The sequence below is a fragment of the Hyperoodon ampullatus genome (genome assembly GCF_949752795.1).
Source record: "Hyperoodon ampullatus genome assembly, chromosome: 9".
Lineage (NCBI taxonomy): Eukaryota > Metazoa > Chordata > Mammalia > Artiodactyla > Ziphiidae > Hyperoodon > Hyperoodon ampullatus.
In genome coordinates this window covers 67,738,960-67,765,562 of record NC_136922.1, presented here as the reverse complement: position 1 = coordinate 67,765,562, position 26,603 = coordinate 67,738,960, and the positions used below count along the sequence as shown (strand labels likewise).

At 43.8% G+C, this 26,603-nt stretch overlaps 1 protein-coding gene across 1 annotated transcript in view; it reads left to right on the top strand.

Moving 5' to 3' along the window:
- Positions 1-26,603, top strand: part of AOAH (acyloxyacyl hydrolase) — a gene marked incomplete at both ends in the record, with an annotated part of 177,061 nt that overhangs the window by 136,444 nt on the left and 14,014 nt on the right. Inside the window, 6 exons of the mRNA XM_079711786.1 lie at positions 3,486-3,522; positions 4,235-4,309; positions 14,022-14,194; positions 20,626-20,684; positions 20,767-20,826; positions 22,096-22,192. Of these exons, the coding sequence (XP_079567912.1) occupies positions 3,486-3,522; positions 4,235-4,309; positions 14,022-14,194; positions 20,626-20,684; positions 20,767-20,826; positions 22,096-22,192 (501 nt within the window). The remainder of the gene's footprint in view (positions 1-3,485; positions 3,523-4,234; positions 4,310-14,021; positions 14,195-20,625; positions 20,685-20,766; positions 20,827-22,095; positions 22,193-26,603) is intronic.

Below are 26,603 nucleotides of genomic sequence, written 5' to 3'. Positions count from 1 at the left end.
AAATAAATAAAAGGGACTGAATGAGCCAGAATTCAGACTTTTGTGGCCAATAAGGACCCTATTCTTTTCTTAATTGGGGACAGGTAGATTCTCCATTGTACCACCTTGACAAATAAATTAAATGTCCCTATTTCAGAGTCAAAACTTTTCCATTTCTCTGAACTATTATTGTAGAGACCAGGTATGGACCTCTTAAGGGTAGCACCAGTTCTTCAAATGCTCACCTTGTTTTGTCTCATCCCACAGGCTAGAAGCTATCTTTCTCTCCTGCTTACATCTTCCTGTTCCAACTACTTTATTAAGTATTTTCTGTAATAGTAGCAGCAGCCGTAACAAAATCAGCAGCCAAGAGGAAGTCTATACACAGGAGGAGAGAGAAAAGAGAGCTTCGGGGGGAGAGAGACAGCAAATGATGATGGGGCTGGCAAAGGGATAGCAGAACAACATGAAAGGGGGACTAAGAAAAGAAAGTGACATGGGAATTACATAAACTCATTACATAATCTCATAAAACTGAGCTTTCCAAAAGGAAATGGAAATCGTGGAAGGTGCCCCAACTCGGGAGCAAAGAAGATGCTGTGCTCCTGTTGTAAACACCCACCAGAAAAAATAAACATTTGGGTAAGGAAGAGTGGGCACTTCCCCTCTCTTTGGGTGGCTGTTTGTGATTGCTGCTTTTAAATCCACCGCAAGCCGTTGCCATTGGCCTGCCGTCTTTGCCCTGAGCATCAGAGGGATGTAGGGATGCGGGTCCAGGGAGGGGCTGCCCATGCGGCACGCCATGACAGGTTTGCATTTCCATGTCCCTCAAGCTCTGTGGATGCTCTGCACCTCACATGCCCAGCTGTACTCTGGAGAATGAGGAAAACTATTGGCCTGACCTGGTCCTTTAATTTTTTTTCCCACTCATGGCTTGAGCTTTCATTAGTTTTCAGTTCTCATTAAGAGAAAAATCAAAGAGTGAGAATTAAACACCTCCTGATTTATTAGTTTACTGAAAATGGGAAGATGAGAGTCCTGGGACTGGCACTGGATGAAGGGCCCAGACGATGAGATGAGTGAGCCACCGTAGGCTCCCAATGGCTGCCCTCCTTCTCTTCCCTCTTGGGAGCAAGAGGGAGCCATCTCACACCCAGAAATACTTTGGGTCTCTATGTTTATGACTCGGTGTTGTGAAATCTGGCACCTTCTCTGAGGCAAGATAATAGGCTCAAATCACATTGAGTTTTCTGGGTTTGGTTGCATTAAACCTTTCACCAGTGCTCAGTTATGTGTCTAACCCCACAGATGCTAATCCTCAGGTATAGAGGTTGTGTCCAACTCATCTGCTAATTCCCTACTATGTGCAAGGCACGTGGCAAGTGCTCAACAAATGAATGGAGAGGGTGAATGAATGCATGCATGCTGAGATGAAATGACTACCCTTAACTTGTATGTCTGTGTGCATATTTAATACTACCCCGCCTCACTACAAAAAGGAAACAAAGACAGTGTGATTCCTAAAAAAAAATTAACCATAGCATTACCATACGGTCCAACAATTTCAGTTACCTAAAAAGTAGGGACTCAAACAGATACTTGCACACCAATGTTCATAGCAGCATATTCACGATAGCAAAATGTAGAAACAACCCAAATGCCCTTCAGCAGATGAATGGATAAACAAAACGTGGTATGTACATACAATGGAATATTATTCAGTCTTTAAAAGGAAGGAAATTCTGACACATGCTGCAAGTGGATGCACTTTAAAAACATTATGCTAGGGCTTCCCTGGTGATGCAGTGGTTGAGAGTCCGCATGCTGATGCAGGGAACATGGGTTTGTGCCCTAGTCCAGGAAGATCCCACATGCCGCGGAGCAGCTGGGCCCGTGAGCCATGGCCACTGAGCCTGCGCGTCCGGAGCCTGTGCTCCACAACGGGAGAGGCCACAACAGTGAGAGGCCCGCGTACCACAATAAAACAAAACAAAACAAACAAACAAAAAAACATTATGCTAAATGAAATAAGCCAGACACAAAAAGGCGAATATGGTATGATTCCACCTATATGAGGTACCCAGAATAGTTACATTTATACCAACAGAAAGTAGAATGGTGCTATCAGAGGCTGTGGGAGGGGTATTCTCTAATGGATACAGGGCTTCAATTTGGGATGACAGAAAAATTCTGGAGATGGATAGTGGTGATGTTTGCACAACAATATGAATGTATTGATACTTAACGCCACTGAATCGCACACTCAGAATGGGTTAAAATGGTTACGTTTATGTGTTGTATATTTTACCACAATAAGAGGGGAAATAAAGCGATATTCATTTATCATACTAACATTCCTGAATCAGCCAGGAGAACATCAGTGCTGCCCATACAGCTTGCATCTAGCAGTATGTGGAAAAGGAGGCAGTCCCTGCATGGTCACACGGTTTTGAGGGGACATGGGCCAGCACGCTCCTCATGGGTGTGCACTGCCCTTTTTCCCATGTGGATCTGCAGGAACACCCACTGGCCTTCCCCCCAAGCTTCCAAAGCTGGAAGTTACAGGAAAATCTTCCTTGCCCCTTGAATTGTACCACCCATCTGAGGATTACTCACTAATTGCTGCAGACTGTCTTCCAAGGGACAAAGAAACACTAAACCTATTTGGGTTCACCCTTTCTAGACACCCAGTCTAGAGAAGCACTGTCACACAAGGAACCAGAGCTCAGCCTCACAGAAAGGACTGAGTTTGAATTGCAGCTCTCTGAATGATTAGTTGTGTGCCTATGGGCAAGTCACTTTAAGTGAGCTTCAGTTTCCTCATCTATAAAATGGGAATACTACTATGCCTACCTCGTACAGTGGTGCTAAGGTCTAAATGAACTAATAATATAAGTGCTTAACAGAGTGTCTCTAATAAAATGAGTATTCAATATATATAATTTTCATATAGGAGATGCATGACAGGTGGTAACAAGGGTGGGGGTAGGATGGTTATGCATGTCACTACAGGAGCTGAAATATTTCAGCTCTACAATCTAAACCTTGCACAGGCCAGCCAGTCAGGAGGAGCCTCAGGAGTGAGCAGGAATACTGGCAGGCAATTAAATGGGGATTTTTAGGGAGATGGGCAGTTCTCAAATAACCCTTTTTACTGTACCTCTCATCCCTCAACTCATTCCTTAATCTTTGGGTAGTTTCTGTCTTTGCTGATAGATTTATACCTTTTTCTCACATTTACTAGAAAGTGTACCCATTCATGCTTAGGAAATGTCTTGAAACCTGTGAATCTAAAACTTTTAGGATTATGTTAATTATAATGCCAAGCAAACAGAAGACCCATTAAGGAGCGGTGCAGGATGAAGTCATTCCCATCGGCATGATGGTTTGGATGACCTTTGAGTGTACAGTGATGCTTCCTCCATGATTTCAGTCAATCAATCAAACTCTCATACTAATGGTGCTGAATTGAAGTTACTAACTTTAATTATTTTCTTAATTTTAAGGTGCATCTTCCCAAAGCCTGGAGAGATTTATAGAAAGGTAAGTGGAAGAGGGAGGGATATAAGAAGTTGTTTTAAAGTTAGGTTTCTATTTTGAAAAATGAATAAAAACTCTTTGTTGTTACCCAGTAACCACTTATACTGAGCATCCATAACTTGTTAGTCAGTTTCCATACACTGGGAAGTTGTCAATTCTTGAGCCAGTGACCATAGGAAGTGATTAATTTACATGTGTCCATAAAAATGCATACGAAGTGGGTAAAACTTAGGTCTAGCCAAAGTATTGCTTCTTAATCCTGCTTTATGAACAAGAAAACAATTTTGTGCTTGTATTGGACTTAAAATTCAGAAGCAAGGCCTTGGGTGTCCAGAATAGAAACCTTGATAAACCCTTGATTTTTCAAAGTTGACCACAGGTCCACAGCTGTAATAATGTCCTACACGTCTGGACACAAGTAACTCAGATAACTCACCTGTGTTTATTCATGACAAATTTTGTGAAACATGCTATAAAGATGGTAGTGTGTCCCCCTACGGGAGACTTCAATCTACTCTTTTAGTTCTATGCATTTATGTGGTCTTTTCCTAATGGAAAAGTGGGTTAAAATTTATAGAGAAGAAGAGGGGAAATGGGAATGGTGATACTGGAATGAAAGAAAAATAGCAAAACGTTACCAGGAAGATGGTCATACACAGATTCACAGCTAGGCTTCCAAGTGTTTGACATTCAGATTCCATCTATGGGTTCTCAGTTTGTCTAGGAACCAGCTGTTGGACCAACCAGCCATTGTCATATACGCCATGATTGGAAATGATGTCTGCAACAGGTGAGTTACTGAGAAAGGTTTGGAAAGTTCTTTGACTTTGAGTTTCCCTGTCCTCTCAACTCGATCCACTCCATTACAGTAGCGTGCTGTGGAACTGAATTTCCCTGTCTTAGCAAGTCCTAGACACATGTGAAATCAACAAAACCAAGCTGCAAAGCAGAAAGACTTTAAGAATATCTGACCCATTCATTCTTTGCTCTGATTCATAACAAAGGAGTGTGTCACGATCAACTCTGAGTTATACCACAAGAAATATGTTAGTGCCAATCAAAAATCCAAGATTGAGAATCATGGCTTTTTAAATAAAATAAGGCAAAATCACAGCTATCTCATAAGAACAGCTTCCTCACTCATATTCTGATTTACCTACCCACGTGGTCGAGACAGCATAGACTTGGAACTTTGCAAAGAAACTGCGCATTATTCACAGCCAATCCTATTTATGCCCATGGCCCATCGTAAGAAAGTAGTTTTGCTAAACTGCTAATATCAGTAGTGATTTCAAAATGTTGAATGCCTTCAGTCCCCCACAACATTTTGGAAGGCTTCTCGAAGTCTGTGCATACCCCTAAGAATATGCCGCACATGTGAATGCCATCTGTCCTGTGATCATGGCCAAAAAGAAAAAAAAAAAAAAGGTGAGATCAGATCTAAAACAACTCCCCAGTCGCCACCCACCCATCATTTTAGTAAAACAGAAAAGCAAAGCCAAGAGAGGTGACATGACTTGCCCAATTAATCGACGGATGGCAGAGCTGGACTCCAACCCAAGAGGTGCTAGAAGCAGGCCACCCTGTTCACTGCCCACCTTTTGCTTTCTCGTACTTCACTCACCAAGTTTCTAAGCCTGTGTTAAAAACATGGTTCCATATTATGAATGTGTGTTTGCCCTCATGGATACCTCCATGAGAGCTCCAGAACTCTTATGGTGAAGGAGGTGTAGGCCTAAACGGTGAAGTGAGTTCAGGGCAGGAGATACCACACTGCGATCCAGAGATACTGATATGCCCTGCCTTGGCAGCCCCTAGACTGCTTTACCACTGTCCGTAGAACCCCAAGTCTGCCAAGACTACATGCTGCGGACCCAAGGTAGCTCTGTAATGACCCACCTGGAACTCTCCAGTAAATAGTAAACACCCCCAAAACCTTCCATAAGCCAAGAGCCACACCAGTCTCTATATCAGGTCATCCCCAGAGCAGCCTTAAGAAGCAAATGTGATTGGTCCCATTTTACAGATGAGGAAATTGAGGTTCAGCAAGGTTAGGTAAGGAACTTGCTTCCGCTGCTATTGAGCAGCAAAGCTGAGAGCCCGTCCGGGTTCTCTGACTAAATTCTGTACTCTTTCTACAGTCCACACTTGCCTTATTTGCTTTCTTTTATGAATTCACTTTTAAACGTACGTATTGACGACCTATGAAATACCAAGCCGTGTGCCTGGCTCTGGGATATGATGGCAAAGAGGCCACTGTCCCTAACTTCAAGGAGCCTATGGAAGGAGAAGCAATGAGCTTCAACCCCCAGTTCCATCACAAAACAGAACAAACCTATGGTCAGATCAGCCAGTGCCCCTCCAACTTCTGGATCCTGTCTCGCTGGAGGGGACAGAGAACAAGCTGGTTATACTGCATAAAAAACACCTTCAGAAAGAGTCTTTTAGTCCAAGAGCCCAAAATCCCTGAAACTGCACTTTTTCAGCAGAAGCTGTACACGCAGAGGGCCCTCCAGCCCAGTCCTGCTCTTCCTTTTCCAAGGAGCCAAAGGGCAGGCAGATATCAGCCAGAGACCCATGCCAGCCTCTCTCCCCGCCGGGGATGCAGGCAGAGAAGCAGCAAGCATTTGGGTGAAAGAATGGAGTTGGCAGTGTGGGATGTCCCCGTGGTGCCTACTTTGCAACGTCCTGTGGAGGGGTTAGAAAAATAAAGACAGATGGCAAGTATACCTCCCCATCTGCCAGAATGTCGAGGTGGAGGAGATTACCCCAAATGAGCAAAGTGATTTCATAAAACCTCAGGCCAGCCACGAATTGCATAAGTCCATCCTGAAAAAACTTTTAGGATATTTGCTTGACTTTTCTCTTTTTTTTTTTTTACAACGATGCTAGCTTTTACTAAAATAATGCAGCTATGTGCTTCTTTCTCAATTCTCTAAACAAACGTAGATAATAAATACTTGTTAAATGAATGAAGATCATGATTGCAGGATAGCTTTTAGCATCAGGAATTCAAGAAGAAAGGTAAAATAGACAAACCTAGCTTTCTTGTTGTACCTCTACTCAATTTGGCCTACGCTAACCCAACTTCTTTGGGCTTTTCCTATCATTGCCTTCAAAAGCTATAGAATGTGAGTGATACAGAAGGAGAAAAATTCCTGGAAATAGGGCAAGTATGAGTGAGCTACAGCAGCGGAGGCTTGGGTAGCAAGGGCAGCAATGAAAGATGGGAATGACCTCAAGAATCTCAAGTCATAAAGGGCGAAGACAAACCTTCCCCAATATCCGATTACAACATCCCTGAAAAAAACATTGTAATTACTGGAAATGTGATTTAAAAAAATAGAAGCATCTAACACTAGCCACAGAAATGGACATGGTTCCATTTTTTATAGTGGACCTAGACATTATAAATTGAACATTTTTCACCTAATGGAGAGAGCCAGAGCCGCCTTACAGAGGTTGTCTGTGTCGCCGGCCCCCAAGTGTTTTTCTGCAATGCCGATGTTTCAGATGTCACCTAGGACAGCTGGCCAGCACTGCATTAAGAGGAAGCAGTCAAGATGCTGATAGATCACAGACTCCAAGGAGCCTGAACTGCCAGGAAACAATCCATTCTATCCAGTCAAGGGTAGAAAACCAGCAGAGAAGGGAAGGTTAGAACTCTGCTGCTCAGAGGAGTCTTCTCTCCCAGCCTCCTCAGTGAAGGTGTGGGTAGCCAAGGGAATAATGAGTTTCTCTACCAGCCAGCATGCCGTATCCTCTTTTAGGGGACCCAGGATCTCTATGCATCGGGTAATGTGGGCCCATTTGAGACCCCACCCCATTCCCAGTCTATGTCAAGATGCCTCCTCAAGGAGGTTGGGTGGGAGGTCAATAATGCAATTACAACTGGGGGGCCTGAAGCCAAGGGCTACCTCTATTAGCTGGATGCTTCAAAAATACGAAAGCTAGCTGTGAGTGAAATCTGAGCACTCAACCACAGCAGGTCTCTGGGCTTTCACTCTGGTTCTGGGCAATGTTTTCTGCAGAGGCTGTTTGCCTTCTTCCTTGAGAGGGGGGCACCCCTGCCATCAGCCATCAGTGAAATCTGGCTGGAACACCCGCCAGGGTAATGAAATGATGGCGTCTGGCCCTGCACCCAAGTCATGAGGCTTACCTTACATGATCAGGCGCAATTCATTAGGACAGGGACAGACTCTGAGTCACCCGAAAGATGAGGCTCTTTATCTGTTCCAAGCCCACCACGTGTTCCTGACGTGTGAGAGCGTGGTGCTGGGCACCGTCTTCTCTCCCATTATTTTCCTGGAATGAGCGTCACGTCTCTCAACCTGGCTTTCATAGTTCTCCCCTGTAAGCCGTGCACCCTCAACCCCTCACCTCTCCAGGACTGACTGGCGTGAGCTCACCGGTGTGTGAGGAAGGGTGCAGGGCACTGCCGTGGCAGGCAAACGCGGGATGGCAAAGTGAACCTGACGTGGGCTCCAGAGCACCTGCGTGAAGAGGTTTAGACACTTTCAGCTCAGCCCATTCGGCCTTTGACAGCAGGGCAGGCCTAGGAGGTGTTTCCCAAACCACTGGGACCCTTTGGCCCCAAAATACTAGTGCTAAGTCCCCTCAAAAATCACCAGAGGAGGGCTTCCCTGGTGGCACAGTGGATGAGAATCCGCCTGCCGATGCAGGGGACACGGGCTCGTGCCCCAATCCAGGAAGATACCACATGCCGCGGAGCAGCTGGGCCCGTGAGCCATGGCCGCTGAGCCTGCACGTCCAGAGCCTGTGCTCCGCAGCGGGAGAGGCCCGCGTACCGCAAAAAAAAAAAAAATCACCGGAGGAGAAAGAATACACAGATCAAAGGGTGTTGAGAATTTTTCAGGGATAGGCTCAGAGGGACCATCTATAGCATCCAGAGGAGGTGACCCACCACCTGTCACTCAGACCCTTTTGCCCTTGCCTGAACTAAGAATTGGTTAATTTTGCTATACACAGTACAGGGTTTACCTGGCGATGTGCGTATGTAAATTATCTAGCTGTACGTGATGGAGCAAAGATGACTGGAGAATGTTCCAGCAGAAACACCAAGGCTTCCATTCTTCTTCTTTTTTTTTTAACTTTTTATTTTATATTGGAGTATAGCCGATTAACAATGTTGTGATAGTTTCAGGTGCACAGCAAAGCAACTCAACCATACATATACATGTATCCATTCTCCCTCAAACTCCCCTCCCATCCAGGCTGCTGCATAACATTGAGCAGAGTTCCCTGTGCTATAGGTAGGTCCAGCAGGACCTATACAATAGGTCCTTGTTGGTTATCCTTTTTAAATATAGCAGTGCGTACATGTCAATCCCAAATTCCCTAACTATCCCTTTCCTCCACCCAGGAACCATAAGTTCATTCTTTAAGCCTGTGTGTCCGTTTCTGTTTTGTAAATATCCTCATTTGTATCATTTCTTTTTAGATTCCACATATAAGCGATATCATAGGATATTTCTCTTTCTCTGTCTGAGTTACTTTACTCAGTATGACAATCTCTAGGTCCATCCATGTTGCTACAAATGGCATTATTCCATTCTTTTTGATGGCTGAGTAATATTCCATTGTATATATGTACCACATCTTCTTTATCCATTCCTCTGTCGATGGACATTTATGTTGCTTCCATGTCTTGGTTATTGTAAACAGTGCTGCAATGAACATTGGGGTGCATGTATCCTATCAGACCATGTTTTTCTCTGGATATATACCAAGGCTTACATTCTGATTTCGCGTAGCAATTAGCCATTTTGGTTATGCTTGCTTAATTTGTGAGGTGCCCTTTCATAAATGCAAATTAGCTGAAATTCTTTGTTTATCATCAGGGTTGTGTCTCTAATTAAAAAATAATCATTAAATAGGGAGTATGGGAGAGTTTGCTCCATCTTAATTCATCTTGCCTTTAGGTGGTTGGAGAGTCCTAGCTCAGCATCATCGGTTTGTGCCAAAGAACTGTTGTATCAGCAGCAGAAAAAAAAAAACCAACCCTGAGATGCCAAGGCAAAAGTTAATAGCCGTGCATTCTAGCTTTACCAATGACAGAAGACAGGATATAGACACCCAACTTGCTTTGTTTCACCCCTGCTGTCACACTCCAAACACACAGTGAAGAGAAAACCTGGTTACTCTGAACCTCGTTCTCCTGGTCTGAACAAACGCACAAGGCAGCCTCAATCCCCTTCGCAAACTGGGGTCCTTCTAGGGCTTCTGTGCATCTGCAAATCAAGCCAAAGCCTTAACCAACCTTTGGCCCCTAGTAGGTAGGCAACCTATTCTCAAATCCTTCTGAGTGCTTTTTATGCAGGCTGGAGAGCTTTTGATTCATAAAGTCATATAATTTTCGCCAAAGTAATGAAAAACATGAATATAGCATTTTATTCTACATGCTGGGGTTTTGTACAATGGGACAGCTCTTTCTCTTTCCTCCTATCTCTCTCTCTCTCTCAGAAAGTCCAAGGAACTCATGACCCAGTGCAGAATCACATACACCAACCACACCGAACGCCCCGAACATCAGACTCGCTCCACCTTTTCCTCTGTGCAGCGACATATTGCCCCTCACAACCTGGCCCGTGTGACCTTCACACCCATGGTCAGCCTGTCACCCTCTGGACAGCAACAACGTGAAAAGTCATTTTATTTCACTAAGTGACATAGGTAGAGGGGAAATGACATAAAATTACAATGTTTTCTGCCCCTCCCATTAATATTTAGCTTTCTTCCTCATTTTAGAAAGAATAAAAATGATATGAGAACCCCTTTCATTTTGACTGTTTCTCTGATTACAAAATAACATCTGTTGTGAGAAGTTCAAATAATACAGGTCTAGGAAGTGAAAGTTTCTCCAGAATCACTCCCTACCACCCCAGCACCACTGCTTAGAGCTAACCAATAGAGATGTTTCCTGTATTTGCAGCCAGATTTTTTCCATGTAAGTTCTAATTTACAGACTGATTAATATTCATTGAAATAAAATAATATTATGTTCACTGCCCTGTAATTTGTTCTCTTCGCTCAACAATACCTTTTAGCAGTCTTTTCCATGCTAAGACGTACAGATTATTCTTTTAAAAAAATTTTTGTTTTATTGAGGTGAAATTCACATAATGTAAAATTAAGCATTTTAAAGTGAACGATTCAGTAGCATTGAGTACATTCAGAATATTGTGCAACCATCACCTATATCTAGTTACTTCATTCTTTTTAATGGCTGTATAGAGGTTTACTGCATGGATCTACTATAATTTATATAGCCAGGCTTTTTAGCTTTTCCCAATTTTATTCTATTCCAAGAAATATTGTCATGCTTGTATGTACATTTTTGCACATTTGTGGAAATGTTATGATAGGACAAGTTCCCAAAAGAGAAATGTCAAGGTCAAAAGTTGAACCAACTTCAAGTTTTGACACATTCTGAAAAATTCCTTCCAAAATGACAACACCAATTTCCATTTAGGAGCAGCTCCCTTAAAAGTGACAATAGTGGATACCCCTAGGGGCTTCTTTCTGTCTCCTCTTCCCATGTCTCTTGTGTGTTGTGCCCAGCTTGTGAGTAATGAACTTACTTTTTCTGGTTTGGAAGCTGTATCAATCTCCCTAGGGCTGCAGTGACAAAATATCACAAACTGGGTGAGTTCAAAAAACAAAAATTTATTCTTTCACAGTGCTAGAGGCTAGAAGTCCAAAATCAAGGTGTCAGCAGGGCCATGCTCCCTCTGAAGTGTCTAGGGGAAATCCTTCCTGTCTTTTCATCCTTCTAGTGGCTCCCTGCAATCCTCAGCATTCCTTGCTGTGGCAGCATAACTTCAATTTCCACTTCCAGCTTCACATGGCCTTCTTCCCTATGTGTGTGGGTCTCTTCTGTTCTTAAAAGGACAATAGTCATTGTATTTAAGGCCCAGCCTAATCCAGTATGACCTCATCTTAACTGATTACATCTGCAGAGACCCTGTTTCCAAATAAGGTCACATTCTGAGGGAGGCTATTCAATCCACTCCAGGATCATTAGGTAAATCTGGAATTTTAAGGACTTAAAATAGAAGGTAACTTATAGCATGATTCCATTTAGGTTAACAACAGGCAGTTTAAAGCCTAAAGAGAATTCTATTTTCAACTCCCAGGTTAATGCAGGTTAGTATCTTAATTCAAATTTGATAGGTTCCTGAAGGCTTGTACAAAAGTCAGCGGTGCAAAAAACGAACAATAATAGACTTACATATTAAAGCCAAAAAATATTCTAGAATCCCTATTTATACCTTGCCCTTTTTTTCCCTGTATTTACATTTATTGATTCAATCCTTTAATCATTTATTCAACACATAGTTACTACATGCAATGTTCTGCTCCAAGCACTAGAAATACAGCAATGAGCAAAACAAAATCCCTGCCTACATGGAGTGTAGTTTACCTACTACAACTACTAGTATAGTTCACAGTACTGAGCATTTGGCCAGGCAGCAGTTTCAAAAATAAAGAAAATGGGTAACATGAGGTGTGGTCATCTACAGACACTGGCATTAACAGCTCATCCTGTCCTGGGAGAAGCAAAAGAAATGAGAGATAGGGAAGAGCAGACAGTAGAGGGTCTTAGTGCTAAACCACAGAGTTTGAATTTCATTCTGTAGTAGATAAGAGTCATCAAAGTGTTTTTTAATGGCAGGGAAGGAGGAAAGGTTGTATTAAACAGTTCAATAGAAAGTATGTTAGTATTATGTTAAACTTGCCAGTCGCTTAGGTTCTGGGCTTCAGTGTGATAGCCTTTATCATTGCCCTCTGAAATGCTATTATGTAAATTTATTAGCCACTCCGTAGTTTTCTTTATTCCCTTAAATCTTTTTCTGTTTGTTTGTTGTTTTGGTTTTTTTTTTTTTTCCGGTACGCAGGCCTCTCACTGTTGTGGCCTCTCCCGTTGCGGAGCACAGGCTCCGGACGCGCAGGCTCAGCGGCCATGGCTCACAAGCCCAGCCACTCCGCGGCATGTGGGATCTTCCCAGACCGGGGCACAAACCCATGTCCCCTGCTTCGGCAGGTGGACTCTCAACCACTGCGCCACCAGGGAAGCCCTGTTTTTTTGTTTTTTTAATTTTATTTTATTTATTTATTTTTTATACAGCAGGTTCTTATTAGTTATCTATTCTATACATATTAGTGTATACATGTCAATCCCAATCTCCCAATTCATCCCACCACCACCATCACCACCCCCGCTTTCCCCCCTTGGTGTCCATACGTTTGTTCTCTACATCTGTCTCTCTATTTCTGCCTTGCAAACTGGGTCATCTATCCCATTTTTCTAGGTTCCACATATATGTGTTAATATACGATATATTTTTTTCTCTTTCTGGCTTACTTCACTCTGTATGACAGTCTCCAGGTGTATACCTTGCCTTTTAAAGATAACAAGAAAGAAAGGAGGAAGGAAGGAAGGAAGGGAGGGAGGGAGGGAGGGAGGGAGATTTAAATGGAACTTTCAATGATGTATTTCTAGTATTTTGTACAATCCTCACTTTTGTTCTTTTCCAAACCAAATGAAAATAAGACAACCAGCTTAAATTCAGTAAATGTCTAATTGAAGCTAAAGATTTGCTACTTTCACTTATGATTTACATCTTTGTCTTAAATTCTTTGATTTTAGGACTGTGCTCTTATAACTACTTTCAGCACTTCCTTTTTCTGTTTTCACTAGTTTTGTGGAACAAGAAGATTAAAATATAATTTAAAATTTCACATATCCTCTATAGAGCACACGCACTTCTATATAGAGAAAGGCAGTGATGCAAATTGGAATTATCTGTTGACAGATATTGTTGCAGGGGTATAGCCTGGAATAGCACTCTATCAGGAAATTCATGAAAGTTCAAATTCACTGTAGAATGGAAAGATGTAATGTGGACACATAATGTCACTTCATTTCTCAGTGAAATTTCATCTCCCTGACTGTTACATATGTGAAAAGTTTTAAAGACCAAGTTGCAGAGCTCAAAGTGTCAAACAAATAATAAGCAATACCAGACCCCTTTGATCCTATTAACTGTGAGTAACAGTCAGGATAGGTGAAATTATGCTGCAGGAACAAACAGCCCCTAAATCTTAGTAGCATAAAGCAATAAATATTTATTCACTCGCACTACATTGTCCCTCAGGGATCACCATGGAGCTCTGTTCCAGGACTCAGATTGGTGAAGCAGCTGCTTTCTAGAACATTGCCCAGACTCATGGCAAAGAGAAAGGGCATCCTGGAGGCTCTCATACAACCAAACATGACACATGTCACTTGTGCTCACAACTCATAGGCCAGACCTGGCCCACCCAACCACAAGGGAGTCCAGAAACCAGAAATATTTTGCAAATAACACCAATAACTACTGTGTGTGTGTGTGTGTGTGTGTGTGTTTTGGGGGTGGGTCTTATATTTGCGTGCATTTATCCTATAATATACTAAGATACTTTGTTTCTTTTGTGAACAGGAAGATTGATCCCGTCCCAGCAATGACCACTCCTGAAAAATTTTACTCAAACGTCATGCAGACTCTGCAGTATCTAGATTCCCACCTGCCAAATGGCAGCCATGTTATTTTAAACGGCTTACCAGATGGAACCTTTCTCTGGGATAATTTGCACAGCAGATATCATCCTCTCGGTATCAGTTTGAAGATGTTTTTACTCTTTAACAATGTCAATGTATTCGTAGTTCAGATATATGTAGTTCAAACCATATAGGAATACACCTAAAATGCCACCAGAACAATGAAGGGAAGAGCACCCAGGTACAGGATCTAAAAGGTCAGTATCCAAAGGTGGCCAGAACCAGATCCAAAGTCAGAAAGGGCAGATGCATTTGGCAAAGAATTAGGACAAACTGAATGGTAAGAGTTTAAAACTCCTTCACTGAAGGTGAAATCTAGAAGGAGCCAATGAAGCCCAAACAAGAGAGAGGAAAGAGACAAAGGGAAGGATTTCTCCAAACCTCGGTGGTGAGTGCCCCCTAGTGGCCAGGATTCTAATGACGTCTGTGCACCCTGGTGGCCAGTTAGAGTTCTGTACAACAGGGTCCTCCAGAGGGCTTGCTCCCTGCTTCTACACTCTCTTGGAGTCCTTGGCTCTGAAATGCTTTAAAGTTCCAAGAAATTTCTAATAGAATTTCTAGCATGCCAGATGCTTCACAAACCTTGTGAAAGTAGTAGTAATTCACCTTGGGAAGGGCTGCCATGCTGATCCTTAAAACAATTCTGTGAGATAAATGTTTCTATTAATTCCATTTGATAGATGAAAAAACTAAGGCTCAGAGAAGTTGTGTAGCTTGCCAAATGTTGCACAGCTTATTGTATATGCAAGCCGGGTGTAGCAGGGCTCTCTTTCTGTGTTTCAGGGAAGAATGTCCTTCCAAAAATACTTATTATATGCCAGGCGCTGTTCTAGGCACTGTGTAATCATCAGTGAACATACTAGTCAAAAATCTCTGTCAACATAGGCTTATGTTACAGTGGGAGAAAGACTCCAAAAGTCAGAGGATGATAAGTTTTACTACAGAAAATTAAGCAGGGAGGGAGGATGGGGAGTGCTGGCCTCAGGCCTCTCTGACAGGCATCTACAAGGAGGGGCCTGGGGACCATCCCCTCAGCCCCATATCGACAACACCTGTGCCAGTCTCTCATGGAAAAGGGCTGCCCTTTCCCTGGTATTGCCATAGCCACCTCCTTAGACCAACCCAAGCGACAGTGCCCAGGTGCTACACTGTCCTGGAGGTCCAAGCAGTTCCTTATGAGTCAGGCGAGCAGTTCAGAGGGGGAAGACCCGAAACTCCTTCCTTTGCGCCCTCCTTAGTGGGTAGAGGTGGAGAGCTTTCCCTGGCATACATAACATCCTTGTGCCTTTTCAATCCCCCCTTGTCCTCCTCCTGTAGTTCCTGTTTAAGCCAACCTCCCTACCAGCTCCCGCAGGAAGTTCCACATCACCCCACATAAGAGCAGGGACCCTTTAACCAGCTCTCAAAGGGCTCTGACCCCTCCACTAGGGTCCCTTCACTGGGGAACAATGGAACATGTCCACATTCCAGGCTCCCCACCGATGTGACTGAAGTCATTTTTCTCTTCAATTATGAAATGTGCCACAAATGTTATTATTCCAAGGAAACACTGTCCAGCCTCTCATGTGGAAAGCATGTTCCTCCTATTCACACGGCTTTGACCATGCCCTTTAGAAATGATAACCTGATCACACAGTGAACTTGACTCCATTCTGGGCTGCCTTGGACATGTGAAGGACAACCACTTGGGCTGATCATGTCTCTGAGCCATTTGGGGATGAAAAGTTCAGTTCCCCCAACAGATGTTCTCAGACTCCTAGATTTTTCCCATGCTAAGAAATGCTTGGGGAAGGGAAGTTGGGAGTAGGGGAGATGTGCTCCCAATTTACTCTGTCACACCAATAGGGACTTGACTTTGGGTTTTCTGACTTTAAATCCCATTCCCTTCCCATGAACTGCAGTTAGACTGACTCCATAAATTTTCTCAGATATGCCAGGCCGTTCCCTTGACTCAACCATAGTATGTAAAAATGACTCCACGTAACTTGGAAGAGAGCAAGGAAAGGAAAAAGGTGATTGATCAGGGGACTCATCAATCACTTGGTGGATTCTCTTGGCCAGTGGTTCTCATCCAGGGGCAACCCACCCGCCCATTATCATATCACCCCTGGAGACGGAGTGCTACTAGCATCCAAGGGGTAGAATCCAGGAACGTTCCTAAACATCCTACAATGCACAGGACGGCCCCCTACAACCGAGAATGTCGATAGCACCAACGTTGAGAAACCCTGCTCTGGGCTTTGCATTATCCTCAGATGGCCTCCCTCCAGCCGCTGATCTAGACTAGCACTTCACAGCACAAGAGCAAAGGGTGGAACAAGTGTGTTCTATATAAACAACTCTAGTTTGGGAGTAGGGGGAATCCAATTAGGGAGAAAGTTATAACCACCTAAAATTTGTTTAATGTTTTTCAGTTGTTATTCACATCCTAAATTATCTCTGCTGCCTGGTTGCCATGGGAAATAAATCATAAATTCCTCAACGAAGCATCAGGGTCCTTCCTAAACAGACTGGGGAAGTAGGTGGGATTTACCCAGCCTCCTCATTCCTCCTTTGGCAGGCTCCTAACTCACATACGGTGAGAAGCTTGAACAGGGGGCTGCTGCCCTCTCATTGCCTCCGTTCTGCCCTGCTCCACATCCAGTCTTTGAATCTTCGTTCCCACAGACAGGAACCGGCAGTGAAGCAGGTTAATGCTAGCTCAGCCTCAAGGCCTGGTTGCTTTGCCCAGGTTAGGGTGGATCTCATCTTAATCAGTAGCCACATACCTGAGTCTGATTCCTGGGGCACTGTGCTAAGGGTGGGGCAAGCAAATAAAAGGGGTTTTCCATTTCTTCTGCCTTTGAGCCAAGAAACATGATGATGATAATCTGTAGACTTGACTTTAGCCACCCCTTAAGGATTAAGAAAGAGGCCAGGGAGCAAAAAGGGTCAGGGGAGAAGCCCTGAGTCAGGGATTACATTCTCTGCTGCCTCAGTAAACAGGTGGGAATTCAGCCTGACTATTCAGGAAAGAGAAGATTAAATGCCACAGCATCAGATCTGCAGGTAGTGGAGGCCCAGAACAAGAATGGGTGTCTTGCTGACTCCTGCTGGGGAGGAAGGGGCTAGCATCATTCCTCTTAGCCTTGTCTGTGAGTCACGACCCAGTCACTGCCTGGCTGCCAAGGGCTGTGACAGCCCCCACAGGCTCTACCAGCAGTTAAAATTCCTGGTGAGAATGTTTTGTCTTTTTGAGGAATTACCAGAAAGTAAGTCTCACACATTAGGATTATACATTCATAGATCTTTCAAGAAAGTTTATGTTTGGCCAGGGATGAGTCCTCTCAGGCACAGTCTATAAGGAAGGCAATCTTTCCATTAATATGTCTGAGATAACTATTACGTGCTTTGAGGGTAAAAATGATGCTAAGATGAAGTCCTTGTCCTCTAAGGAAAGGTCAAATAGTATATAGATCCTGACAGTGAAATTACCGAGGGCCAGTGACACTTTTCTAAGCCATATGCATTCAGGGAGCTATCCAAAGGGTTAGACTGGGAGTGCTGGCTACAAATAAGTCTGCAAGTCAGCCTTCCTTGAAGGGCCTCTGCCACAGAATATCCGCAAAAACTCCATTTTGTCCCAATTACTCTTAAACTTGAAACCTAATGTATTTTAAAATACCTTGTAGTATGCCTTCAGTTTTATTACTGGCTTCCTCCCTGTCTAAATTAATGTGGTTTTACCAAGGTTTAATACACTCAGATGGTATTTCATGAAGGTGTGGCTGATCTTTGTTAGTACTAAGCTCTTACGGTAGCTAAAATTTCAATTGTGGTCCCAGCATTAAATAAATGCCAAAGACTCTGCCCTAAAGAACATACACATGACAGACTCGAGCTGCTACTATAGGAGCTGGGGTAGATCCCTTTGATCTTCAGAGGGAGCATATGGTATCAACTGGGCCAACCCACAGGCTCCCCACACACACACACACACACTCTGATGGTTCCTGGCCACTGTGGGACAGCCCTCTGCCCCTGTCCTGGGCATTCATGACCACCTTTCTTCACCAGACTCACTTTCTAACCAGGGAGTCACAGACACCACCTCTTTGCACGTAGGTACAACATATAGGTAGGATCAGTCTTTATACCAGGGCTTCTCGCTATGGGAGAATACCATTAAAGTAACAAGGATAAAAAGTCATACATAAAAAGAAAGAGCGAATAACTAACTGACAGTTCCAATCAGTGGAGAAAAGGGTAAGAACTGTTTTCCCTCTTCGTCATAAACCCGTCACAAGCACTCCCAGCCAACCTTCCACATGACCAGCCCCAGAGACACCCTGACCTTTAATAGGCAGAAATACCAGAGAGGAGGGAAACCAACCCATTATACCTTTCCCAGTTTTCTTCTAACTACAGCTAATGTGTGCTTATCCTGTCCACAGACCCACCTACTCACCTAAGAATTTCCCCTCCGTCAACCTGGTCCAATTAGAGCCAGTGCCAGAATTGCAAGGACTTGAAGGGGAGGGAACAGGGATTGGTCCAGAAGGAGGATATGCCTTGTGGTCTCATCCTAACATGTTCTGGGACCTCAGCAGTAAGACAGTAGGAAGAGGGGAGTAAGCTGGGATACAACGAGGCTATGGCTCAGCTTAACCCCCAAAGGGGAGCCAGCAGATGAGCTTCCAGTATCCAGGGGCAAGATAAACTCCAGTACCCCTGGATAGCAGAGCAGTCCAGTCTTGCAGGTGGCAAGGGAGAGGGTGCAGGAGTGTTATTTATGGTCAGGCATGAGGTGCCACCTCCAGCAGGTTGAAGAGACTTCATCCACTGGGCGGGGAAAAGAGAGAGGCCACCAGGTGAGAGTCAGGGCCAAGCAGGGTGTCAGGGCCCCAGCCAAGCTCCCTAAGGTTTATTACAAGGCCCCCCGTCCCAACAAAGAAATAAGATGGCAGAGGGAAGGCTGCCGCTAGGAAGGGGGCAAGAGCCAAGTCCTCCGGGCACGTGGAGGATTGAGGGTGGGGAACGCAGGTTGAAGGTGTCAGTCACTGCAGCTGGGCTGGACTGAGACAAGCAGGGACACATACAGAAGGGAGGCAAATTACAAAAGCACACACACACACACACACACACACACACACACACAAATAGAGGGAAAGCAGCCTCTGTGATGGAAAACAGGATCTTGGAGAAAGATGGATCAAGGAGCTCAGGGCTCCATGTAGAGCCCATAAAATGAAAGTGAAGACAGAAGCCAGTGGCTTGGGATTCATCTAAAATGTGAAAATGCAGGCACCTTTGGAGCACAGAGAAGACCCAGTGTGTCACTGTGACTTTAATGGCGATAATGAGCCTGCGGTTTTCCAGTCCTGGGATTCACTCACCCACACAGAGAGAGAATATATTTTTCCCCTATGACAAGAAAATTGAATCTATCTTTCAGTCTAACTGATCTGAGGTATACGTGAAAAATAAGACCGTGTTCTATCACCTTCAATCTTTCTCTTCGCTCCGAGATAGGCCCTATTATTTTCCTTTATTTTTTCAAGCGTGAGAGAAGTGTTAATGGATAAGACATCGGTCATTCACCCCTGAGATTTGGGAGAACCTGGATTTTGTGTCTCAGCCACAGCATGAAACTTGAATTGCCTCGGTTCGGAGGTGGGGCGCACGATACGGTAGAAGGGGCGGTGGTGGGAGGTGAAAAGAGAGAATAAATAACGCCCCCAGATTCTGGGTCTACAGCTGATATTTGGAAAGGCTCTGCATGAACTCACATTTGGCGCTTACCACTTCATGCGTATGTACTTCTTTAACCTGCACCAAAAAAATAGAGCCTAGCTACTAATGATGGCTCAAATAAGATAACCACTGGGCCACGAAGGGATATAACGAACTTTCCAGCCTCCCCAGTCCGTTGGCCACACAAGCACTTGTGGAAAATTTCAGTTCACCAAACTGCAGGACAGTGCATGGTCAGACCTTCAGACCCTCCAGAGTCCCGCCAGGTCCTCAGCATGGGATAATCGGGTCAGACCTGAGTGTTTCATAAACACAAAAGGAGGAGGATTTGGTCAACTCCCACCTTCAATGCTCCCTGGACCCCACAGGGACTTGGCGTTTCATACCATTGCCAGGAGAAAGTCACTGCTCTGCCAGGTCCTTTGTTAGTGGTGTTCTGGTCCATACGGTGCCCTGAATCCCTCTAGCTGGGGTCCAGGTAAGGTCAGGCCCCTCACACCCTGCCCTAGCCCGTGCGAAGAGCTCAAGATAGGAGTAAACTTGGGGCCGCTCCCCAACCCCAGGTCTGAATTTCTAGGGGGCTCAGAAAGAAGGAAAGCACAGGCATCTTCAAGAGCAACGCCGAATGCATAGCCAGGGCAGGTCCCTGGAGGCGCCAGCCTTCTGCGAGAGAGGCAGGCTCACCCACCAGGGTCCCTAGGTGGCTGCTATATCTGAGTGCATGCAACATGCCAGACCTCTCTGTTTTCCAGGCCAGCTGAACAAGGACGTGACCTACGCGCATTTCTACTCCTTCCTGAACTGTCTCCAGGTGAGCTCACGCTGACTTGTTCCAAAGCTATGTTCCCACAACCAGCACTGTTCTTCTGTAATCAGTGTTTTCCTTCTCTCAGGTCAGCCCCTGCCACGGCTGGATGTCTTCCAATAAGACGCTCCGGACTCTCACTTCCGAGGTAGGGCTGTCGCAGGCCCTTTGATACTGTCTTTGATCATTCTCTCCCTGTGTTTGCTGCAGGGTTTTCACTGGGGATGGGATTTTGGCAGGGCGATGGCCTCCAAGCTGGTGAATAAAAGAAACAAACTCCCGGATGCTTGAGGAGTCAGGAGAATGCGGGGTGACCTGTCTCCCTCCTGCCTCGCTGAGTCTGTAGTTCTTGCTGGGTTTCTCGATCACTGTCTCTGTGTGCCTGTCTCTCTTGTACACTCACATGCGTGTACATGCACAAACACACACGCCTTTGAAAGCTGGTCCTAGGCATATTTGTAGAGTCAGAGAAGTGAAGGTTAAGTGTACGCAGGGCTGGAATTCTTCCAAGGTAGGGGACAACCAGGTGCCCCAGAGCCTTCCTTTCTTCTCTGAGAAAGTTTCCCACATTTCTTTCACAGATGGTAAATAATTTCTTTGTAAGGAGTTTAGTAAACATTTTTTACAAGGGAAATATATTTCAATTTTTAAAAAGCCTTAGAAAATGTAAAAAATACAAAAACAAAAAACAAAAATCACTCAAAATCCCACCACCCAAAATTAATATGTATGTACGTCTTTCCAATATTATTTTCATAGATAGTTATTTTGGGGTTTTTGCCTACATATTGTTTTGTACCTTCTGATGTTCATAATCATTCCTCCACATCATAATTTTGTAATCATTTTAGAAAACAGAGCATATGAATGTACCATGATTTATTTCATCCCTTGGTGTTGGACATATGGATTGTTTCTAATTTTCCACTATGATAAATAACGTTGTGATGAACCTTTGTATATATGAAGATGTATGTCTTTGTGTACCATGTCTATTTCCTTAAGACAAATACCTAGGAAATTATTGGGTCAAGAGTACCTCATGTTTAACGATTTGATCCCTATCACCAAATTGCTCCCTAGAAAGGTTAAACAAATTGACATTCTCAATCACATATCCCATGGCAATACTCCTTATTATCATGATTGTTCATCTTTTCTTTGCCAAACCCATGGGGAGAAAGTGGTATCTTAATACTTTAATTTGCACTGATTTTGTTCCTAATGAATTTGAACAGTTTTGTATGCTCGTTGGCCATTTGTGCATGAATGGAATTTAATATGCAGAGCTGCTCTCTGCTGGTGATTTGTAGTCGGGGTGGGGTGGGGACTATTGATTTCTTTGTTCTGCCTGAATTGTCTCCCTAAAGCCCAAGTCTAGGTTTCATGAAATTCTCCCTGTTTCCTTTATATTCAGAGAGCAGAACAACTCTCCAATACGCTGAAAAAAATTGCAACCAGCCAGAAATTTACGAACTTCAATCTTTTCTACATGGATTTTGACTTCCAAGAAAGTAAGTTTTGCTTGGTTTAGGTATTGACACAAGACAGAAGCAGCAGCTACCATTTAGAGTCTACCTGGGCAAGGCGTTTGTTTACAAGCCAACAGGCAGTATATTGGGCAGGGTCGCTTCTGCCCATTCTGACGCATTAATAGCTCTGAGTATTGAAAAAAGATAAAGTGTGAGACTCTTTCTGGAAAGGTGGAAACTTAGCATCACCTCCTTAATTCACCATTATTTTAGAATCCCTGAAGCAATAGAGCCAGTGACCAGCTGGAAACAGCTTTGGGCTGGGATCCAACAGATCAGTGGAATCATCTAACTTATTCTTGACAGTTTAGCAATGGCCCGCTTACGGCTGGGCTAAAGATGAGTGTGACCGGAATGAGGGGTAAGGCACTGCCTCTCCTTGGGGGCCACTGGATTACCTAAGGACTCAAAACAAGGCAGATTCCCAGACCTCACACATGATGAAACTAATGAGTCTCAAAGGGAGGACTTCAGATACCTATGGCAAAGTGGACAAACCATATCCCAGCTTTCTGGAGAGAACATTACTGCTGCTTTTCTAGCATTCTATCCAAACATTGGGGTCACTGATGAGTGGCCACAAGAAAACAGCCATGATTACTGGATTTTTCCTTTACATCTTGACTCTGAAAAATTACTATCTATTGACTTTAATCCTTCCAGTCCCATTTTCATTGCTAAGCAACTGTTATGCGAGAGAAAAGTCTCTGTTGATTGACTGCCAGCTGAGATGATGCTAATGAAAAGCTTTGCAGTGTATGCAAAGAGTGGACGATTTCTCATACAGAGTTTATCATCTCTATCTCCCCACCACCAGCTCCCCCAGCCCAAGCATCTGGGATGAGACAGATGGCCATCATGAATTATCAAATATTACATTAGCTGACACGTTTTGCATTGTAGACTCTAGTACTTCAATTCTGAACATCTTTTCAACAAGACTGATCTCCGTTAACTAGACTTCCTGCCTAGGTGATATGTATTTCTCTCATGGGGAGAGACATTTTGATAAATGACCTGTCATTAAAATGCAGAGTTAAAGCCTCATTAATGAATTCCTGGTGTAAACAGATGCACCACCAAGTGATCTTTGATCATCACCCACCCTGAATATAGATAAAGTTTTTAAAAATACAATATTGCCCAGCATTCACTTGAGACTTTTTCATTTTCCACCGTAATCTCTAGCTCTGTCATGTATTATCTTTGGGACTGTTGGCGATTCCCTGAACATTTCTAAACCCTCCTTTCCAGACCTGGAAATGGAGACACTATATCTACATAACAAGTCTTTGTGATGATTATGTAAAATAATGTGTAATCCTCCCAAATGCCATGCCTGGTACATAGCCAGCACCCAGGAAAGAGCACCATTCCCTCACACCTTTGCCACTTAATACGTAGTTCAAAATGAGCAACATCTATACACCTGGGGACTGGTTAGAAATGCAGAGCCTCAGGCCCCACTCCTAATTAGGACATACCTAATCAGAGTCTGCACCTGTACATAACCCACAGATGATCTATTAAAATTAAAACGCACATTAAAATTTAATAAATAGGGCTCCTGTAATGCTCCAAGGTTAAGAACTTAGTCATTTAGTCATCAGATTTTTACTAAGCCCTCCTGTGTGCTGTGTAGGTGCTGGGAATATGGTTGTTAACAAAACAGAACAGTCCTCTCTTCGTGAAAGATACAGGGAAAAGAGCTTTCTCCTGGACCCCCATACTGGCCAGCATTCCACATGCTTGGAAACAGAGGTTCCTCAGCACGTTCTTATCCTCAGAGCATCAATAAATGCAATAAAATAGCAAAAAGTTCAGTTAACCTGCACACTCTACATCAACATGGCAGTTGGTCACCTTACTGAGAAACCTCCTAGGTGTCTCTCCTTGTTTGACACTTCTCATCAGCAGTTCAAGGAATTTGCTGAGACTTTGTAATTTCCTGACATTTCTTAAAAATGAAGGTCCAGTTTTGGTCCAGGGCCTTCTTCACCTTCTCCACATGAAGTTAGTCTCCACTAGAGAAGATACAGTGGGAGGGAGAGTGGAGGCAGAGGAAATGGTACTCTGGGATCTGCTTCCAGAAACATCCGATACAGCATCGTGCATTTAATGGCTACGTGCTATCATGTGTGCTTCTGAGAGAGCTGGCGTTTTTAATCTAGTTTTCAAGAACTGTGGTAAGGTCTTAACTTACACCCAATGTTAGACTACTGCAAAGGGCATGCCTACCTTGAGATTTCAGCATTTGCCAGAGTTGGCAGAGGGCGCATCCACTCCCAGATCCATCTCCGTGGATAAGCTGCCCCAGCTGGGCAGCTCTTCATCCTGGAAATCTGGCCTACCTCATGTAGGCGAATATGTTATCATACAAAGAGCCCAGAATTTACAACCAGATAGACCTGGATTCCTATCTCAACTCAGACATAGAATAGCTGTGTAACCTCGAGCAAATGAAATAACCGTTCAGGTTTAGCTTCCTTTTGTGTAAGGTAACAGTAACTAAACCGTGGGCTCTATGTAAGGATAGAGACAGTGCTTGTCATGTAGTAAGGACTCCGATACCTATTAGCTGACACCCTCCCATCGCCACTACCATCACTGTATGCAAAGCACCTACCACATTCTTCCAGGGCTTATGATAGATGGATAATAAATGTTTATTCTTTTTCAATGTCTAACTCTCCCCATCACCACCTGAGCCTGTGCATCACTTTGAGTTCCTCACAGGAAGCTATGGTAGAAATGCATCTCCTTATCACAGTTTCCTTTTATCAGAAATAAAAACCCTATAGAGTCACTGATTAAATCTGCAGTCTCACTAGTCACACGAAAATCTCTGCTCTCATTTCTATACTGTATTTGAGCTATTGCCTCACAAATATCACTTTTCATATGAGATTTACAATCTTACACCCTGTGACAGAGCAAATGACAGTTGAAGTTCCCCGTCCCTTGAGAGTAGACACGAGACCTATCTGTTCTCCGCTCTGACAGCCTCAGTCCAGCACCAAAAGATGACTGCTCACCTCAAAGACTCTTTTTTGTCTCTTGCTGACTCATCCTCCAACTGGTTATGAGCTAAACAGAGGCAGCAATTTTTTTTCCCTTCAGGAAATGCCAGCTTGAGCAGGTGATGTCCTTTTTCTTCATCTCCACCACACCTCCCAAACGGAGGAAGGAGCATGCCATTTGGCTGACTAGGCCATTTTTTCACCGACACTTTAAATATACCACCAGCTCCCCTCAGCCTCTAAGACAACTCAGAGTTTTGGTTCTTAGTTCCCCTCCCCTCAAGTGTATGTTTGTCAAAATGACCAGTGACTTCATAGTGCTGACCAGAATTCAGATTTCTCTTTTTAAATATCTGCTAATCATCAAGGAGCTACCAAATGTTCTATGAAACTCCTGTGATTTCTATTGCATCTCTGAAAAACTGGTCATTAGCAGAGCTTCTTTGACTTTACAAATAAAGGAAATACATTACGTACCAAATACAAAGAGATCGCTCATGATCTTTCAAGAGCTTTATTTTAATTCAAGTGTTCCAAAGAACAAACGGGAATTTATCTGCCTATTTTTTTTTTTTTTTTTTTTTTTTGCGGTACGCGGGCCTCTCACTGTTGTGGCCTCTCCCGTTGCGGAGCACAGGCTCCGGACGTGCAGGCTCAGCGGCCATGGCTCACGGGACCGGCCGCTCCGTGGCATGTGGGATTTTCCCGGACCGGGGCACGAACCCGTATCCCCTGCATCGGCAGGCGGACTCTCAACCAGTGCGCCACCAGGGAAGCCCCTCTGCCTATTTTTAATTATGGCCCCAGGCAGGAAGGGAACTGACCAACCTACCATAATACCCTGCTTGGACCACCCAGTCTAAATCAGGGAAGAAGTAGAGACCACTGTCTGGTATTGCATTTATTCTAAGAAAGCAAAATTTCACCCTGAGATGAACAAACTAAAAAGGGTCACTCTGTCTAGCACTGGTCATAATACAGGTAAGACCTTAAACTCTTGCCTGTGAGTTACTGACTCTTCCTGTAAGTGTTATAATTCTTATGTCTACAGATATTCAGTGACTGGTAAGCCTCAGAGACACAATAATCATATGAGAGAATATCCTACGTTATGGGATCAAGCCTCCAAGAGGAGTAGAAGAATCACCATTCCTTCTCACTTTGAAAAATAGTCATTAATTCTGATGTCCATCTGTTCCATGAAGTATAATATCTATCACCACCTCTCCCTTTCTCTAAGGGTGATAGTTTTTAGTTTGGTAGTTAGTAATGCACATAAAATTCAAATCAAAATGGAAACAGCCTAGACTAACTTTAAGCCTCGTAAGACTAGCATTGAATCACACTAGAGGAAACACGGGTATAAGAAAGTC